General features: G+C 39.9%; 1 protein-coding gene across 1 annotated transcript; it reads left to right on the top strand.

Moving 5' to 3' along the window:
- Positions 1-3,428: 3,428 nt before the first annotated feature.
- LAP3 (leucine aminopeptidase 3) lies at positions 3,429-19,877 on the top strand. Its single transcript, XM_069793021.1, has 13 exons — positions 3,429-3,588; positions 4,309-4,424; positions 4,771-4,825; positions 6,665-6,770; positions 7,890-8,049; positions 11,404-11,565; positions 12,586-12,744; positions 13,527-13,651; positions 15,026-15,114; positions 16,551-16,653; positions 18,383-18,462; positions 19,146-19,258; positions 19,368-19,877. The coding sequence occupies exons 1-13, from the start codon at positions 3,466-3,468 to the stop codon at positions 19,564-19,566; spliced, it is 1,590 nt and encodes a 529-aa protein (XP_069649122.1). The 5' UTR covers positions 3,429-3,465; the 3' UTR covers positions 19,567-19,877.
- The last annotated feature ends 502 nt before the right edge of the window (positions 19,878-20,379 follow it).

Raw genomic sequence — 20,379 nt, 5'->3', positions numbered from 1 at the left:
CCACTTATTTAGATATTTAAATAAGGAATTATAACTCAGCTTAAGCCTATGAGTTTAGTATCTTTGGCCCAATACTTATTCTCCATGCTTTTTTTACTTTATATTCATCTAAAGACCAATGAAAACAGATGGTTTATGGAGTAAATTCTACTTTCATTTGGGATTCTTATCAGTTTTGCTGTTGTAAAACACTATTCAAAGTACTCTTAATTTACACAGCAGAGTCAAATCACTATGTTCTCTAAATGCTTCAACAGTGTATGTGCAAGGTCTGTGTGAGGTAAGAAATGAAAATTATGTCCTTTTCAGCACATACACAGCAAGACCAGCAGACATTTGCCAGTCAGTGGCCTAGTTTCAGAGGAAATGTTATTAGCCAAACTCAACCTACAGATGTTATGATCAGTGTTTGTTACTGTAGCCTGTATCATTTCTGGTTTTGGCCCTACAAGTTTAGCAGGATTATGACCGAAGCAGAAATTTGCAAGGGTGCTTCTGCAATAGGCCCTAATAATCTGTCTTCTTCAAGACAGTTAGCCACGTTTTTTTTAGGAGCACTAAATTTTTTTTAAAGTCCCATGACAATTTAAGAGACAGCTGGAAAGTTTTGATAAGTCTAGAGCACTGGTACAATTCTAGCATAAAGGAGACTCAATAAGGCAGAAAAGGTGATTCCTAATTTATACCACCCACTTATTTCATTGTTCTTCTAATTTTTCTGGTGCTTTCACTCAGCCTCTGGGCCGTGACCCCAGGAAGATGGTGTCATACCCCGTACATGGACAGGCAGCAAACCAACCCAGTCTATGAAGGTGCCTTAGATGGTAACAGCACAGCACTGTCCAGAAAACTGTCCACAGAGGCCTCTGTGGTACCGCCACCTTCACCTCCCAGAAAATTCTGAGTGGCTCTGAAATAGACAACCTTAAACTGCAGTATAATTACACAAGTAATTAGAAAATTAAAAATTTGTCATTTATAATTGTTCTATGAACATATAATTTAGACATAGTTGTTATACAGAAAGAATTATATTGTAACACGTAACTTAGCCTTTACTAAATATAATTCTCTTTAGGAAGTGAAAAGAAAGCAGATTTTAAAATCCTCCATACAGACCAATTGTTTCAGAAATGCTTTTCAGTAGTACTAATACGTATTTATTAGAACACATTTTACTACTGCTGATGAACTGCTTAATGCCCCCCAAACTTCCCCCAAAAACTAGTTATTGAGTAAGAGCTGTGGGACTACTTAGGTAAGGACAGGATTAAAGATTTGTTGGACTGGATTCCTAGATAGGTCACAGTAGCTCTGAAAGAACCATTAGAGTACACTGTATAAATAAAATTAAAGAGGGATAGCTGGGCTGATGAGCTTTTTAATTTCTTGTTTTGAATCTACTCAACAATGAACCATACTCTGCAGTAATAGTCCAAAAGAAGATTTCTCACAGCAGATGTATTAAGTATTATTGTGGGATATTGTAGCTGCATGAGTTGAATGACCAAATAACATTATCACCCAATGACTGTTTTGTGACTTTTGAGAAAATGGTATTTTTAGTTCACTTTAGAGTGGACAGAGGTATTACCATGCATGAATTAAACTAAATTAAACAGATACAAGGCTAAACTAACCTTTCAGTTGCACAGGTTGTCTCAGCTGAAGCACTGCCAAGACACGCTGATGGGACAATGCATAGAATATTTGCCCTGCGAAATTCTGTCTGGGGAAAAAAGGTTAAATGCAATCACACATAGTTAAGACGTACAATTAAAAAGCACACCTTAAGGTTAACAATAGTTAAGTCTACCACTTAGACCTTTTCAGCTTTCCCTTGTACATCACAAAATACTTTCAAAAAATGTGGGACTTGATATAAGTGTGATCTACTTTATTTACACATTTTCATTTTAGATATACTTCACATAGTGTATCTGATCATACGCATGCTCAACATGTGGAAGTGAAGACTTCTTTGGGGGTACTTTTTACTTTGGAAGATTTGAAATCCCAGATGAGAACATTTATGAGCAATATCTGCCCAGAACTTTGAAGTGATTATGGGTCAAATCCTGTCTTTTCATAAAATTAAAGACAACTTCATATACCCTGAAAATACCCACTTAATTTGTACATGCAGAATATATAGAAGCTCCATGCAGGACATAGAGAAGCTATGGAGCTATCCTTCAAAGAACTAAGAAACTATTGATTCTAAGAGCCTCTCGAAAATAAATGAAGCTAAAAACTAGTTACGACTTTGATTCTTTAAATAATGTTATGATTTAATGTTAAAGAACGTAATTTTACAGGACAAATCAAAATGGCTGCAATTTCCCTCAGTCATTGACTCTTGAGTGCTGCTGTCCTTAATAAGACATGTTATTTCTCTCTGTACCATGTAATGGAAAAAGCGGTTAGGTGGGAACTGCAATATACTGTTAGAGAATAAGCCCAGCTACCCTTCTTCGTCATGTTCTGCTGATGCAACAGTGCAAGTTCAGTTACAGATGTATGCAAAAGCAAACTAATTGTTATACATAGTGTTGTAAGATGCCAGACTCTCACATATAAAAGCGAATTACTTATAATCTGTTTCATACTTCTGACACCACCCACCCCCCCAAAAAAGAAAAAAAGGATCACTTGACATCAAAATCCAGTGCATGTTCAGTGCCACTGAAACTCTGGCTCTTCATACTGATGACAGAATAAATGGCAGCAAACTCCAAACAGTTCTTTTCCATACAGTGCTTTTGCTAGAGAAGCATAAATCTACTTCCGACATTACACTGATGACCCAATATTCTGGTGTGAATTTTCCTGATAAAATATAACCACAGTCATTCTCATTGGTCTCCTATTTTCACCTACCACATTTTATAATTTTTTTTTTAATTTCAGTCTGGGATTGTTACTGCTTTCTCTTAGAACCTAATCAACTTCCTAGACAGACACGGTGATATTATACCAGTAAACCACCATCCTACAACGAAAGTAATGTCAGTTTGTTGCCTTTGCATTTGCAATAAAAATTTATTTTTTCATTAGCCATTTACATTTTAATCTTCGATATGCAAATTAAAGATACCGCATGCATACCAGGACTGGTTTTTTAAAGCCTGTGGTTAAGCCCACCCGAGAAGTTGTTTCATCCTCAGCAGCCCGTCCCAATACTCATCCAGACCATACCACGAGAGGGCAAAACCCCCGCCCTGACACCGAGTCTCCCCCCACTCTGTGCGGTACAAAGTCTCACACGCACGTCAACAACGCAGGACCACCTGCCGGCCCTGCAGACCCAGCCTTGCAACCTCTTCCTGCGGGCCGCCCTCCGCCCCGGCCCCGGCCCCGGCCCCGGCCCCGGCCCCGCCCCGCGCGGCGCCGGCCGATGAGGCCGTCAGCGCGCCGGGGTCAGGTGGCGGCGGGCCGGCCTGCCTGCCTCCCTGCCTGCCAGCCATGCTGCTGCCCTGGGTGCGGAGGGTGGCTGCGCGCCGCCTCAGCCGGGATCTCCCCCTGGCCTGCAGCTGCTCGGCGCAGGGGCCCTCGCCGCGGGGCTACAGCCGCGGGGCGGGCGGGAAGGTGAGAGAGAGGAGAGGGAGAGGGAGGGAGGGCGGCGGGCGGCGCCTCCCCTTCGCGGCCCCTCTTGCTCGGCGCCAGCCGGGGCGGGCGGAGGCAGCGGCGGGGTCCTGGGCTCCGCAGCTCACGGCTGAGCCTGCCCGGCGCCCGGCTCCGGGGCCGCCGTGTGCCGCCCAGCTCCAGCCTGGGGCTTCAACTCGCCAACCTGCGGCGCGGGGGTGGGCGCCGTGCCTGGGGGGCGGGGGGCCGTGCTGGGGCCGCTGGGAGGCTGCGCCCCGGAGGGGTTCCCTGCCGGGGCAGAGCCGCCTTCCTGCCCCGGCACCTCCCTGCCCTGCCGATGGGCTTGAGTCGGGAGTCGTGCGGCCCCCTGTGCTCCTCCTGGATGCACCTGGCTGGAGACCTGCGTTTCGGGGGAGGGAGGGGAAAAAGAAAAAAGCTCTTTTGTACTTAAAACTACAGATTGAAAGAGTTTGTGTCTCTACGTGTTAGGCAAAATGGTTATAACTTTAGTTATACTGTATCGAATGTCTTTTTCACACTTAAAAGTAGTTGTAGTAGTTTATCCTGGTTTACCAAGGCGCCGCTCTGTGCGTCACGTTAGATAAGTATGTAAACCGAGATGAACATAGACAGCAGTAGCTATGGTTTGAACAGCGTGCTTGCTGCCTTTCAGATGGGTCTCTAAATTCCAAGTTGTTTACATTAATGCGTGTCCTTTTTTAGGGTCTTGTTCTGGGAATCTACTCAAGTGAAAAGGATGAAGGTGCCGCCCAGCTCACTAGTGCAGGAGATGCTTTCGATAGACTTGTGTCTGGAAAGCTGAGAGAACTTCTGTCCGTGTAAGTGTGTGATAAGCTTCTGAAATGAATTAAAAGTACCTGCAAATGCCAATAAGAATGATCTTTTTTTATCATTATTAGTGTTTGTATCCATACCACTTCTCAGGCTGGTATTTGCTTCTACCAGGCCAAGCACTTTGGAGGGGAACTCCAGTGGAAAAAACTAAGCACTGAGGAAACAGATGCAAAATGTTTGCGGGAATTGTCCTTTTCTGTGAATCGGCACTGAGCTGACTGTCCCAGTACAGTGTTGAGGAGCACTGTATGGTTGTGGAGGGAACGTAGTACCGTAAGATTTATCACCAATAAAGACTTCTTTATTGAAAAGAATCTTTTTGTGTCCTAGATGTGGGCCACCTTTGAAGAAAGGCAAAACACACATATTCCATGGTTTGCATCAGGTATGAACTTTGAATTTTGGTGTGCATATTGATTAATGTGTGAGGTTTGCCCTTACATCTTATTTTAAGCTGGGTTCACTGCTGTGCTTGTATAAATGCTCTGCTCTTCTTCCCGCTCTCACCCCTCTCAACAAAACATGGGGTTCTTATTGAAACCTCCCGTTCTGTACTGCCCATGTTTGCATGGCCTTTTGCACAATCCTGTACTCCCTCCACTGTGCTGCAAATGGAGAAGATTTAAACGAGTTTGCTGCAAAGGTGGTGTGCTCTGAATAACTGCTTACTGAATGAGCTGAAGCACAACAGTTCTGGATCAGACTTCTACTGTGCCTTCTATGTTCAGGAGGAGTGAGTGTGCAAGTGTGTACCGGTATGTGCAAAGGCCTTCCCAACATGACAGCTCTAACACAAGGCAGTCCCGTCGTAGGCTTTAATCAGAGGTTTTTAAAGTCATTTGCTTGAAACCTCTGAAAACAAGACGTGGGACTGTTGTTCAAGCAGGACTTCTGTCTGCACAGACATGACCTATCACAAGAGTATGAGATGGGGATTCATCTGCTTAAAGTTAGGCTTTTGGTGCCATTTGAGAAGCCCTAATACATCTAATGCACCTGCGTGGAGCTGGCAAATGTGGTTACCATTTGTGCCTTTCTGGAGTAGTAGCTAGAGGCGAGGCAGACATGTAATATGACACTAGGTGTCCCTGCCTAAGTAACTGAATCTTACATTAGTGCTATTTAAATGATTTTAAATAAATCAATTTATAGTGAGTATTGCCTACCATGTATAAATTCCTGTGTGGAGACCCCAGACAGGTGACACTGGTCTCAGTAGAAAGGCTCTTGGAAATTTCATGGAAGTTGAGTCCACTGAAGGTGCCATTATCCCAGTTCTGCATACAGGACGGCCTCTGAAGTGAGTAGCAAATCTCTGCAAGAGAAGGCAGTAGAATTTGGCCTTACGCACTCTTCTAAGTCTGTAAAATAATGATAACTAAAAAAAATGTTAACATGAATCTTCTAGAAAGCTAACACCGGTTTCAGCATCTTGTGGACTAAAAGACTTTACTACAGTGTAACAGTTTGAAAGCTGATTGTTAGAATCTGACAGAGCAGCTTTTTGTGATGGAAGGGAAAGCCTAAGATTAACTTCATTTTTCTTCAGAGCTATGGGAAGTCTGTTCACATATATAACCTTGAGTTTTATACAAATTTGACTCATTCTTAAAAGGCTGTTTTAATCTTTGTTATTTCTTCCTTTTTGCCTTCCGCTTGCAGCTTATAAGGCAAGCATTTAGTCTGCTGTACTATGTTGCTTTCCTGAGTTCTAGAGCTGTGTACCTCTGTGCAGCTTCGGTTTCTTACCTGGCAAATCATGCCAGCTCAGCTCCTGAGCTGAGCTAATAGGCTCAGCCTTTGAAGTGATTTTATTTCCTTGAACATAGTACTGTGCCAAAAAAGGTTACACTTCTCCAGCTCAGTTCTGGCCTTTGTTGCAACTGGAAAGCTGGATCTGCTTTCAAAGGACTCTTAGACTTGCCCTTTGAAGTATCAAGTTTGCTATGTGTTGAGCATAAAGCCCTATCTGCTGCAATACACATAACTAACTATTAACCGGACAAGAGAACAACTGGTTGCATGCCTGTGGGAAATGATTGGGAGTGCAAGACAGTGGCACCATACTGGCACTCTTGATGAAGAAATGTATGTAACATAAAGTACTGAATATATTTTAATGCTGTGCTTGGTTTGATTTGAAAAGGAAGGTCTTTTTAACAACTCTTTGCTGTGGCTGTAACAATGAGGAAAGTGAATCCATTTGTGTGTCGACTTCATCTAGGATTTTCCGAGCGTGGTTGTAGTTGGCTTGGGTAAGAAGAATGCTGGAGTAAATGAGCAAGAAAACTGGAATGAAGGCAAAGAAAATATTCGTGCAGCTGTTGCAGGTTAACTATTTTTAAGCATTTTGTCTATAAAACTATTGCAATACTGCAGCATGTTCCATTTTTGAAGAGTGACTCTAGACATGATTTTGTTTTGAAATGCAAAACCTACTTCATGGTTTGGCAAATGCGTTTACTTGTCACTGATATTCATATAAGTTTTTCCTTAGTGAGGAAGGAGTTATAGGGCATGTAAATCAATCTGCAGACAGGTAACTGCAGTTATTTATATCAAATAACTTTCCTAAAGAGTGTGATATGGAAAAGGCACTTGTTTAATTACTACTATTTTGAAGCCTGAGAGCATCACCGATTCACTTTATGCGCATGCTGTACTCAAGTATGCACATGTATTTACTTTTGCCACTTAGTTTGTAACGGAGATATTTGTGTTATAAACCGCTATCTTTCACAGCATCAGTAGTATGATTCAGTATGTTATCCCTCATAGGCAGAGGAGGCCTCTCTATCTTAATCAAGGATGACTGCTGCATCTAAGTGTGCATAAAACAAGAACAGAAAGAGTTCTCACCACAGAGTTTATAATCTGAGACTGGAGGTCAGTCACACATGTACGACAGCTATATGTCTGAAGTGCTAGCCCACATTGTCTCACCAGCTGCCAAAACATTGTTAAATTATTTGGGTACAAAATAGAATTTATGGAATATGTTATGGTATTTTTCTGTTTGTTTATAAAAGTGTGTATAAACTCATTTGGAAGAAAAGAGCAGTCGTACATTCTTAGCAAAAAACTAAATTACAGTGAATTTCCATACCTGTAGATAGTCGTAATCTATAGCATTCCAGAACGATAAAGCTTTTCTTTGATATAGAGTGAGCTTAAAGGAATTGGAACAAGTGTGGACTTTTCCTTTTTATTCTTGTGAAATGTCTTAATCATTACAATTCATCAAGTGATAATTTTAGTCAAAATTTGTCAGTGTATGGTCATTAGCATTTTTAATTATTCTACTGCATTATCTTTTTGATTTACTTATAAACTCAGATATCTTGAGTTAAATTTATTTTTTCCTTGAAATGTCATATTGATCACCTCAGACACCTGTTTTGCTGTTCTGTGCAATACTCAGCCTACTAGTTCTGTACTGTATTTTTCAGTTGGCTGTAGACAGATCCAAGATCTGGAGATCCCTTGTGTTGAAGTAGACCCCTGTGGAGATGCTCAAGCGGCTGCAGAAGGTGCTGTCCTTGGATTGTATGAATATAACGAGCTGAAGCAAAAAAAGAAACCTGTAGTTACTCCTCAGCTTCATGGAAGGTGATGGCAAAAGGAAAGCTTGCCTATTTATTTATCTGTTTGTTTATTTATTTATAGAACTGTGTACATGCTTGTGCATGAGAAAAACATAAAACCGAAAGAATATGGCTAGCAGCAATATCCCTCTTAACTCCTCCTACTCCTTTGAATTTCCTGAAGTATTTGACATCTCAAGTATATTTATAGTGTTTGCTCCATATGCTTAGTTAGTATGCCATGTTCTGAGGTTAAGGGTAAGTAAACGCTGCTTCATAGAAAAGAAGGCCCAAGTTGAAAATACAAGTAAAAAATTACCTGAAGCATAGTTGTGATGTAAAAGGACTTCTGTTGGTATTGCATGCCAAAATTGTGGAGCAGAGGTACTTCAAACTCTACAAATTAATAAATCCTTCTGAGAATCAGGAAGTGCTGATTGACACCAGACCATGCCATGATGGAGACGTTTTGCATAGTTCATTTGTTATGTTTTCAGTCACAGAGTATAATGCAAGAAGAGAAGCTTGGGTGCTTCTGGCCTCTAAATAGACATAATATCAGAGCTTTTGGTTCCAGAACAAAGTTTTATTAATCCTCTTTTACCCTATCAGAGTGGGCTTTGGACCTTCCATACAGGATATTCTGTCATGCAGAGGAGAGGTATTTCCCATATGTACTTTATACAGGAAAAAGTCCTTCCTTATGAGGAAGTTAGTGAAATAAAATAAGAACATCTCAATTTAAGCATGTCTTATTAAGCTACATGCAACGCTTCCCATTTTGTAACACAGCAGATAGTTTGGGAGCCAATCACATTTATATTAAATAAATATTTCCTGAAAACATAGACGGTCCTATGACCACTTATGACACTGGAAGTAATTTTTGTGTATAGGTTAGGAAGGACCTCTGGAGGTCATCTAGTCCAGATCCAACTTGGATTAGGGATAACCTGGAAGTTACGTACAACTTTAAAGCTCAATCACATTGATCAGCCCTTTGTCTAGCCCAGTTTTGAATATCTCTGGAGATGGAAATTCCACAACCTCACTGGGCCATCTGTTCTAGTGCTTAACTACACTCATGGTGAATTTTTTTGCAGTTTCCCTTGTTGAATCTTGAGACCATTGTCTCTTACCCTCTTACTGTGCAGCTCTGAGATATGTTTGTCTTCATCTTCTCTATAAACCCTATTTAAGGGTAGAGGAAAGACTGCAGTTAGATCTTCCCTCATTTTTTCTTCTCTAGGTGAAACAAATCAGTTCTCTTAGCTTCTCCTCATATGCCATGTGCTTCAGCTCCCTATCCCTCTAAGGGGCCCTCCTTTGGACTTTCTCTAGTTTATCAGTATTGGTTTTGTATTCAGAAACTCAAAAGTGGACGTAGCTAGAGGCAGCCAGAAGATGTAGCTAGATGCAGCCTCGCAAATGCCAAGGAGGTAAATAATTATTTCCCTTAACATGCTGGCTATGCTCTAATCCAATGCAGTACATGGTTGGCCTTTGTCACCAGAGTAATGCACTGCTTACTCCTGCTCAACTTGTCCACCAGGATCCCCAGGTTCTTTTCTGCACCATTGCTTTCTGCCTAGTCAGTGTCCAGCCTGACTGTTGCATAGAGCTGTCCTGTCCCAGGTACAGGACTTTACGCCAGTGTGTTAAACTTCACGATGTTCCCCTTGGTGCATTCCTTCAGCTTGTCAAGGCCCCTGTGAATGGTGGCCCCACCCTCCCCATTTCAGCTGCTCCCTGCAATGCAATGCTTTCCATGAACTTCTGACGGTACTTTTCATTGTCCAAGTTGTTGGTGAAGGTATCAACCTCAGCATCAACCCCTGAGGAATACCACACATAACTAACTGCCAGCTAGACCATTCAACTGTTGTCTGCTATCTTCTGAGCCCAACAGGTCTTTCCGTTTTCCACCCATTTTGTAGTCTATCCCTCCAGTTCAAGTTTTCTGAATTTGTCTGCAAGGATTCCATGTGAAAACCTCGCTAAAACAGATAAATGACATCCACTGTGGTCCTCTGTGCCAACCCTCTCATCATAAAAGACAGTCAAGTTCATCAGGCATGATTTGCCCCAAATAAATCTATAATGACTGTTCCCAGTGACCGTCTTGTCCTTCATGTACCTGGTAGTGGCTTCCAAGATGACTTTCTCCATAAAATTTTAGGGGATTATTCTAGGATAACTGGCTTGTAGTTCCCTATATCCTCCTTGCCATTCTTAAAGATGGGTATTTGTCCTTTTTCCAATTATCAGGGACCACATTCAGTTACCATGACCTTTCAAACTGAAAGAGAGCAGACTTGCAATGATGGCAGGCAGCTCCCTCAGCACTCAGCTATATCCTGCGTGCTACCAAGGACTTGTGTATGTCCAGCTTCCTTAAGCAGTTGTAAGTCTGTCTTCCTCTGCCATGGGTAGTACCTTTCTTTCCCAAACCTTAAGCACAAAGTACCTGGAAATGTGAAAGCCCACCTTAGTAATTATTAAGACTGATGCAAAGCAGGCATTGAGAACTTCAGTCTTCTCAGTGTTCACTGGATTCCCTGCCCCATTTAGTGAGGGGACAGCATTATTACTGACCTTCCTTTTCCTGATGTACCTGTTGAAGTCATCTTGTTGCCTGACCTACTTCTTGTCTGTTTCAGTGTCAGCTGAGATTTGGCTTCTTAATTACATCCCTCCATATCCAGGCAATGTTTCTAGATTCCTTCTTCACTGTGTTCTTTTGTGGTATCTTTTAATGCAAGTAAGTCTTTCAGTTCTGTCTCAGTACAGTGAATGGTTTTGTACTGGTAGCGTTGCAAAGTAACCAGAGAGACATCCCCATTTCCTGTGCAGGCAGCTCTTCCAATGTTTGCTCTGTCATTCATTAGCAAAATGCCTTGAGTGCCCTGTGAAATGAGATCCAAATTCCACTCTTATCACATAATTGTATTTCAGTAAAGTGAAAAACAGCATTGGAGGCTTTATATGGTAAATAAAAAACTTCCAGGGCTGTTATAATTGATGTGATTACAAATTTTGGAAGGGGTATTAAACCTTGTGCTTAATGACTTAAGCCAATCTCTTGACTAGTAAGGATTAGGACAACACCTAATGTATTAGATAATTTTACATTTGTCTGTTCTAGGATTCTTCTAGCTTTCTGTGAAGCATTTGGCACTGACTAGAACCAGAGATGAGCTACTAGACTAGATGCACCTTGGATCTCATACTAAATTCCCAATAGTAAGATTACTATGACATTCTTAATTGCCCCAAATTAATGATACCGCATTTTCAGACAGGAGAGAACAGATGGATGCTGACAACATCTTACTTTTGCAAATGTTTATAATCCCGATTATTGTATGGTGTTGTTTAGTGCAGAAAGTGAAGCCTGGCAAAAAGGTGTTATCTACGCTGAGGGTCAGAACCTTGCTCGGTACCTTATGGAGGCTCCAGCTAATTATATAACTCCAATCAAATTTGCTGAACATATTGAACAGAAGCTCAGAAGTTTCAGCAATGTGAAGGTCCATATAAGGTAAATTCCAGTGAAATGATTCCTCTGTAGAGTAAGATACCGTCCAGGTTATTCAAATCTGCAGCAGGCTTTCATTTTCACTCTGCCACTTCAAATAACAAAAGCAGAGGAAGTGTTTGGCAAAAAGGTATGAGGGGTGCCCACACTGCAACCTACTCTCAGAATTAGGAGGTGAGCTTCTAGTTTGCCTAGCGAGCTAGATACTGTGACACAGTAAAATGATTAACTGTCAATTAGTCATGCAGTCAATTACTGCTTAATTAACACATATGCTGTGAAAGGAAGCCTAATGAAGACTTGGTGAATAAGAGGGCAAATACTGGGTACCTTTTTTCTAATACCTTTTGTTTTCTTCCCAAGTGGGTTTTATACACACCTTTGCTTTTTTGTTTGGATGTGGTAATTAAACATCCTCTATTTATTGCTGTTATTGTTGGGGGTTTCTTATTTGTCTTTTAAAAATGTTGAGATGGAGCTGTAAAAGCCCTTGCAATTGAATTTGGACAGCTAATGCTTCTTGCCTCTGAATTTCTAGTTACTGCTCTTTGGTGGGAATGGACTAACTGGTTGTGCGAGTGTTGGAGGCTGTTTTGTTGAAAAGCAAAAGACTGAGGGAAATCAACTTTAACTGTAGTTAACCATGTTGATAGCAGAAAGCTAAACTGTAACCTGCTGTGATATTGTTACTTCATATGCCTTCAGAGACTATGGCCTTACGGGCAAGTGAAAGATTAATGTTTCTGATGCAGACAACGTAGAGGAGCTGGTTTTTGTTCTGTTGTTTTGGTTGGTTTTTTAAAATGAGGCAAAACAAAAATCAAGCAACAACTTCAAGGAAGTATTTTTCTGTTTTACAAAAAAATAATGGTTGGATTTAAATGGCAGTTTTCAAATTAACTAACTAAATTAAATTAATAGTTTGTGTATGAACCTTCAAGAATTGTGAACTCTTAAAAACAAACAAAATCACCTCGGTCAAAGTGTCCAATAAAAAAAAATATATATAAATTTCTATTCCAGACCAGAGTCTTGGATAGCAACACAACAGATGGGAGCATTCCTGAGTGTAGCTAAGGGTTCGGCTGAACCTCCCATCTTTCTGGAGATTCACTATTTAGGTGGTGCTAATACAAATGACTCCCCATTGGTATTTGTAGGAAAAGGAGTTACATTTGACAGGTATGTATGCTAATATTTTAATGATTAGAGGGGGGAAAATGCCTTCCTGCTATTCATGTGCAATGGGGAGATGCTTTTTCTTTGCTCAGTACACCTTCCAATGCCATTCCAGTGAATTTGCCTTATATAGTAGATTGTGCTGCCTTTCCTGGGGATAAGACAAGCTTGAGTGAGTGGTTGGACAAAGTAGGAACTGATATGCCCTCATCTTGTAAGGGGAAAATGGAAATTCAGAGGTAAACAAAACAAAGAACGTGCTATTTTTTCTTTTTTTTGGCCTGAGCAAACCTCTGGATGAAGAATTTACATGTTTAGAATTGCAGTTTGTCACTGGACATCTACATCATGCTTAAGGAAAGAGAAAATAGTTTATTCTTTGCAGCAGTTCCTTATAACTGCTTTTCATGTCACATAACAACTGAAGAATTTATCAGTCTGGTCCCCTTCCATATGCTGATTTTACCAAGTGTCCTATTTTATTCTTGTTTTGTGCTCTTCTGCTATTATGAAGACCACTGAGTTAGACTGCTGCAGATTACCTGGATTTTTGTGGCATCCTAATTATGAGGAAATAACTCAGGGACATTATTTTATCTGAAATGAAAACCCAGATACCTTGCTTTCAGTATGCTTACTAGGGTGTTGCAGGAATATTTGAAAACATCAAGTCTAGCATTTACTGATATTTGGTGCTAAAACATACTGATGGACGACGGAATATTATCAATGTATGCAACATCGAAATCCTAAATGTTGGATGATGCTTGTGCTATTTGTTCCAGTGGTGGCATTTCACTGAAGCCGTCATCGGGTATGGATGCGATGAGAGCAGATATGGGAGGGGCAGCAACTGTCTGTTCAGCCATTGTAACAGCAGCAGCTTTAAATCTACCTCTTAACATAATTGGTAAGTGTGTTTGTGTGAGAATCCAAAACTCTTCATTTTACAAGATTCCGTTTAGACAGTAATTTTCTAGTATCAGCAGTTTTAATGGTCTTAATAGAAATGTCATGGACTCTTGCAGACCTACTTCTCTCATTCCCTTGTTCAGCCTCTCTTCCATTTTTACTTGCTTATAAAAAAATTGCTATCTTTGCTTGCATAAAATATTGCAACACCAAATTAAAATTTTGAAGGCATGATTTTTAAATCTTGGGAGAGCAATGAGTTTTTCAGAAGTCCTGATCCTTCATTACAGGAAGGAATGTGGATATCTGTAAAAGCAATTAAAAGTGAAAAGGAGTTAGCTGAGCTACCTCCATAAGTGTTTGCCACAGCTAAACAGGAAGAGGGATCAACTCTTGTTTCCTTAGCTGAATATCTCGGCAGAAGAGAAATCTAAAACAAACAAACAAAACCAGTCTGCTGATACTATTTTTAAGTATAAGGAATGCTGATTTTTTCTGCAGAAATGTTGCACAGCTAAAATTAAATGAGTTGATTCAGCAACCGTGGCAATATCAGTTGGTGATGACATGTCATCCATTCTAGGATAAGTTTTATATTTGAGAACCTTGACTTTCAGGAAACGAGTATTTTAGTCACTTTTATGCTTCAACCAGTAGAGGGCAGCGAAACACACATCCTCACGACATGCCTCATTTAAAAATATGCAAAGGGAAGGGCTAAGTCAGTGGAGCAAAAGTCTGTGTATGTAATTCCACTGTGGTGGTCCACAATTTGCTTATTCCTTATGCTAGGAGCAGGTTTTCCCTAGGAATGGTGGAATGCCTTTCATCCCATTACCCCCATTCATAGTTGGAGTTTTGACGCTGACCCTCATTTTTGCTCATCTCTACTTGTTCTTCTTATGGTTGGAGTTCTATGGCGAGTCCTTGGACCCCTCTTGACATTACATAATGTTTATTTACAATGAGCAGAGCTTGATTGGCTCAGTGTTAATCCAAGAAGTTTTTAATTTCAGAAAGAAAGAAATCCATTTACATGTGACTAATTTTTCATATATGGAAGACATAAGATGGTATTTATTGCTCCTCTGACCTGACTTGTCTGGGCATTAAGTAAAAGTAAATCCTAGTGGTAAATGGTATAGGTGAGAGAATGTGGTGGTGCAACATGCAGAGGAAATTCCCTGATTGAAAGTTGAACCATGTGTCTTTCAGTAAACAGGAAAATTTGGATTTTGAGTCATTGACTCGTAAGTTCAAGATGAGAATAGTACTGTTTTCTTAAGGAGGTGTTTGTTTGTTTTCTAAGTGTTTTTTCTACTTCTTTTCTGAGAAAGAAACTAGTAATGTACTTTTTCTTTTCTCTCTTGAGGTTTGGCACCTCTCTGTGAAAATATGCCCAGTGGTAAGGCAAACAAGCCTGGGGATGTAGTTAGAGCCAGGAATGGAAAAACAATACAGGTATGCATGTGAAACTTGGATTTTGAATGCTTTTAGTGAATTGGTTTAATCAATCAAGTTATATGACTGCAGTCAAAGTACATGTTTGAAAAGACCCTTTAAAAAGATAAGCAGTGCAAATGTACTTTTTTTAAAAAAGTAAGAAGCATGATATTAATTAGAAGCTGTTATCATAGGATTCTTTCAAATATAAATATAGACTGAACAGATTAGACATGTTTTATAAATTGCTATGAAAAGCTGAAAAGTATGGACATTTACTGAACATGCTAGAAAATCTTGTTTTAGCACAAGCGGTTGTTACAATGATCTTAAGTATAGGTTCTCAGTTAGAATGAATAACATATTAATTATTTCCAGCAGACCCTTAAGGAGACTCCCTGCTATCTCGAGTAAGACGTAAGAGTATTAGTTTCCTGCTGATGTAACCAAGGTCTTTAACACTGCCAAGCTGCTCTGTACAATCAGAACTCGCTGAGTCATAGGGGCTGTTGATTCAAAGGAGCTTGCCAAATCAGTACCCAAAATACATATTTTATATTTAATCCAAACGGTTCCATACTCATCTAATAGATTAAATGGTACTGAAAGTCATTGTGCTGTAGACCACTGATGTTGTGCAGAAGTAGATGGCTTAATTATTTCTCTCTGTCTGGATTTCTGTGATTCTGACACCTTTGATTTGCTGAACCTTCCAGTTCCTTGAGCTTCTTCTCCCAAAACTGAGTTCAGTCACCCTCTGCTTTGAGGGAGAAGACTGGGCACATATTTCCCCACCAAGAAGAAATTTGCAAGAAAGTGCTAGTAACTCAGAGCATATCATGCAATTAATCTTGCAGTATTCATAATGAATTTTCCCTGAAAGGAGCAAAGGGGCTATTGTGGGTTTTTTTTGTTTATGTTTTGGGTGTTTTGTTTGTTTGGTTGTTTTTAAGAGGGAAAAAGTTTCAAGATCCAAAGAGAAAGCAGTATAACAAGGAACTGTTTCCAGGCATGCATCTGTACTCCTCCTCTGCAGTCTCCATTAGCCAGATCTCTGTGCTTGCTCAGAAGCAGGCCCTGGGATTCCTGGGGCTTTGCTGGGAATGGTAACCAGCCCCCCAGACTCCACTGGAGCACCTCTCCAGCCTCCAGGCTCTTCTGAGAAGCCAGCAGCACAGAGGCCCAAGCATGCAGAGGAGGTTGCAGTGCTGAAAGATGACTCGATCTCAGCTACAGAGATGCTTTATTCTATAAACATACATCTTTTTTCTTTTTAGTTTGAGTAAATTTTGATTACCTGAAGTTCCTAGAGCCTGTGACAGTGCATTCACAATCTGACAGCTATTTAAGATAATATGTAAGAATTAAGTTTGGTTTGATTATATGTAAGAAATAAGTCAGTGAAAGGGATGTTTTCAGTAGTTAATCTGTTTTTACTAATTTTGCACCTGAAGGTAGATAACACAGATGCAGAAGGAAGACTGCTGTTAGCTGATGCTCTCTGTTATGCCCACAATTTTAATGCAAGGGCTATTGTCAATGCTGCAACATTAACAGGTAAGCAGTCTCCCTTCCCTGCTCGTTTTGCAAGTCAGTTCTTTGTTACTCTCATTAATTGGGCTGTGGATTAGTTGCACTATGTATATAAAGCCAATGTGAATTCGAAAAACAACTGAGATGATTTTACATGTTGTAGGACAACAGCTAGCACAGTTTATGCTCTAACAACTTGTACATCTGTACTGTGTCTCTAGGACTGGGGAGGGCATTGGAACGCAGGGTACACGCTCAGCAACGTAGATGAAGTTGGAACTAGTAAGTTCCAACTAGTAAGAGCAGGAAAACCTATGCAGACTTTGAGGTTTCTGCACGATGTTTCCTAGTGCTTCCATTTCTGAGCTAAGCCCTCCCAGCTCCCAGGGCTGTGTGATGCAGAGATACTGGCGTGGTTGTAGAAGGATCTTGCCAGGTCCATATGGCACTCACCATGCTGGAGCCAAACTAGCTTCTTTGTGAACGGCTTCCTGAGTGCCTGAGCTCCGACCTAGCCAGCACCAGTTCTTCCATTATGTGAGCTAGCTCAGGTCTCCATGCCTCTAGATAATAGAATAGGAAAGTCATTATCATCTTCCCAAGAATTCGTTTGACTGAAGTATCTCTTATTTGCAGTTTGCATACTTTCAGGCATAATAAAATGTGCTTTAATTGTTTCGTCTTTACAGTTGTATGTGAATGAGGTTATAATTTTAAATTTAAAAACAGCATTGTGTATGCATCTCATGAACTGCAGTAACAAACTGTTGTGGGTGAAGTGACTGTAGCTGAAATGAGAGCAAACATGGAAAAGTAGTTTGGACAGGAGTCCACTGTGTTAATGAATATGCTAAGCAAAATAATTATCTTTCTATATATTCTCTACTAGTGCTTTAAATTGTGTTCCATCAGTTTTACCTGCTCAAATGCTACGGAAAATTTCAATAGACAGAAGGGAAGCTGATTTTAAGATCGTTGGCTTGTGTAAAAGTATTCCCATATAAAGGGCATGACAGAAGAAGGGCCTTCCTCCCACTATAGATTATTCTGTGTTTGGGATCCTTGGACACCAAGCAGGAAGGAGGAGAGCTCTTGTAGAAATTTCTTTGACATACCAATTTGTTAAACTACTTTTTTCCTTTCTTTTTTTTTTTTTTTTAATCTCACTGAGGATTGAGTGTTGGCATTACAGAAGCAGTTCTGTGGCATCAAATAAATAAACATATATGTAATCCCTCTGGTTTAGGCATGGTTTAGTATTTTGATAAGGATTATTTTCACTTAAAAGTAAATTCAGAGATGCTGTGCAAAAATCTATGCAAGTGAAATTCACGAAAGGGAAAGTATTAGCTTGAAAATTGTAGAAGTCTATAAATTGGAAAAAGGCCACTCACATTTTCTATATGGAAACAATAAAATTTAGATTTTTTTTTTTGAGAAGACACTGTTATTGCTGAATACATTACATTAGAAATATTGCTAAGAAATATCAAGCCGAAAACAGAAAATCTAGTTTCATGAGATACAGAATATAATTTTATGAATTCTTGTCCTATTAGATTATATAAATGTTTTAACAAGGTTTAAACTTTTTAAAATGCAAGTGTACTAAAATCTTTAGTTTTTGCAGACTTTAGAAATTACTGATAATGGGAAATAAAAATGGAAAGTTCTGTGAGGAGTCAGGATGCAAAGGAATAGCTCTGGTCCACCTTTGACTTTTTTGTATAACCTTGAAGGTGTGTTTCTGTAGGTGCCATGGATGTTGCATTGGGGTCTGCTGCCACAGGGGTGTTCACAAACTCATCCTGGCTTTGGACTCACCTTTATGAGGTAGGCTATCTGCATTTATTATTAAATCATAATAATAATTCAGTAATAGCTGTTGTTATTGAAAAGTTAGTGCATTACTGAAAGTCTTTCTTTATGCAAATCTAAAAGGTATGTTACTACATTTTGAAATCTCGTAGGAATGGTGTTAGTACTGTATTTAATTGAAAATAATTAATTTTGACTGTTACTAGCTCTTTGGTGAGGTTTAATATACAGCAAACAGCATGCACATCATCTCAAGGATCTGCATGTTCTGATAACTTACTGCATCTGCATAAGCTCAGGACTACTGACAGTAATTAGCTCATGTTAAAAAGATAATTGATCTTGCTTAACAACACTGAGACAGAAATTCAGAGTGGGTTCATGAGTGGCTGAAGTGTGATGGCTAAAGGAAGTCTCTGAAGGGAAGGATTTGTGTTGTCAGGAAAAAAAAACACCCTGAAAAAAACCAAAGCAGTCTTTAGATTTTACCTTTTAGCTAACACCAAAGTACCTAAAAAGTAGGATTCACTGTTTTGTTTTTCAGTGTATTTCCAAATACCTAATATTATATTGGGATGAAGATTTTTAGACTGATCAAAGCTAAACAAAAATAAGCATGCCTGATACTGGGGCTTATAAATGCAGTTTAAAAAACAAGTTTAAAAAATTGCCAAAACTTATCACTGTTTCTTTTTCAGGCCAGTGTTCTGACAGGAGACAGAGTTTGGAGAATGCCTCTTTTTGAACATTACACAAAACAAGTAACAGAGTGTCCTCTTGCAGATCTGAGTAACATTGGAAAGTACAGCAGGTAAGATGTACCAATATCCTTCATGTGCCCCTTTCTTTCAGTGTATTTGTTTAATGTTTGTGCTGTTGGTGCTGCTTTAGAAACAATACAATTTTTCTGCTTCCCACAGAGCTGGAGGAGCATGCACAGCTGCTGCATTCCTGAAGGAATTTGTGACTGCCTCTCACTGGGCTCATTTAGATATAGCTGGTGTGATGTCGAATAAAGATGAGGTGCCCTATCTTCGAAAAGGCATGGCAGGGCGGCCTACAAGAACACTAGTAGAGTTTGTGGCTCGATTAAGTCAAGACAGTCACAATACCAAATAAAATACTTATTCTAAAACCATCCACTCCGCCTTAAGAAAAAAAAATCTTTAAAAGTATTACTCATAAATGAATGCCTCAAGCATATTTTCACTATGGCAAAGAACTACAAATGCATTTATAAATCATTATTTGGGTAAGAATATCTCACCTTTGAGATTTGTCATCCCATATTATGCAGTTTAAAATAAAAAATATTCTGTTTGAACTATTGAGATATTTAGTACCAAAACATGATGATGGAAAACATCTGAACTCCTATTTTATATGTTAAGTAATCATAATTCTTGCAAACAATAAATCTTTTATTTGGGTGTGTGGTTTGATTGAGAGAGAATTAACAATAGATAGAGATCATAGCTGAGCCTCAGATTTGGGTGAATTGTAGGTGCTGTGAAAGGTTTATAAAAATGCCATTCTAGCATTTTTCCTTAGAAAAACTAAAACTGTTGTTGGTGTGTATTGAGGTAGAAATGATGCACCATCAGACTTTTCAAGCTGTTGCAATTAGGGTGATTAGCATGGCTTCAGCACTAAATTATGTAGAGAGTCTTAAACGAGTGCTAACAAGAGTGCATCTTGTAACTGTTCTACAAAAACTAATGAATGCAAGTTAGTAATTGGTGGGGTTTTGGGGGGGGGGAACCTGCCACCATCTCGCGTGATGTCTGTCATCCTGCTGCTTCCCCCCTTTACTTGTGTGAGGCTGTCAGGCTCCACGCAGTGACAGTATTCCCAGACTCAGTTCAAACGTCCAACAGGCTTAACGCTCACAACGTGGGGCGATGTCTTATTGAGAATTTGGGGGATCCGGGC

The sequence above is a fragment of the Haliaeetus albicilla genome, chromosome 1 (genome assembly GCF_947461875.1).
Source record: "Haliaeetus albicilla chromosome 1, bHalAlb1.1, whole genome shotgun sequence".
Lineage (NCBI taxonomy): Eukaryota > Metazoa > Chordata > Aves > Accipitriformes > Accipitridae > Haliaeetus > Haliaeetus albicilla.
This window is presented reverse-complemented; position numbering and strand designations above follow the sequence as displayed.

Excerpts from the sequence above, each read along its gene's own strand:
- LAP3 (XM_069793021.1), top strand. The coding sequence starts at position 3,466 with ATGCTGCTGCCCTGGGTGCGGAGGGTGGCTGCGCGCCGCCTCAGCCGG. Across the intron at positions 3,589-4,308 it reads GCCGCGGGGCGGGCGGGAAG|GGTCTTGTTCTGGGAATCTA; the intron begins GTGAGAGAGAGG and ends GTCCTTTTTTAG. Across the intron at positions 11,566-12,585 it reads AATGTGAAGGTCCATATAAG|ACCAGAGTCTTGGATAGCAA; the intron begins GTAAATTCCAGT and ends TTTCTATTCCAG.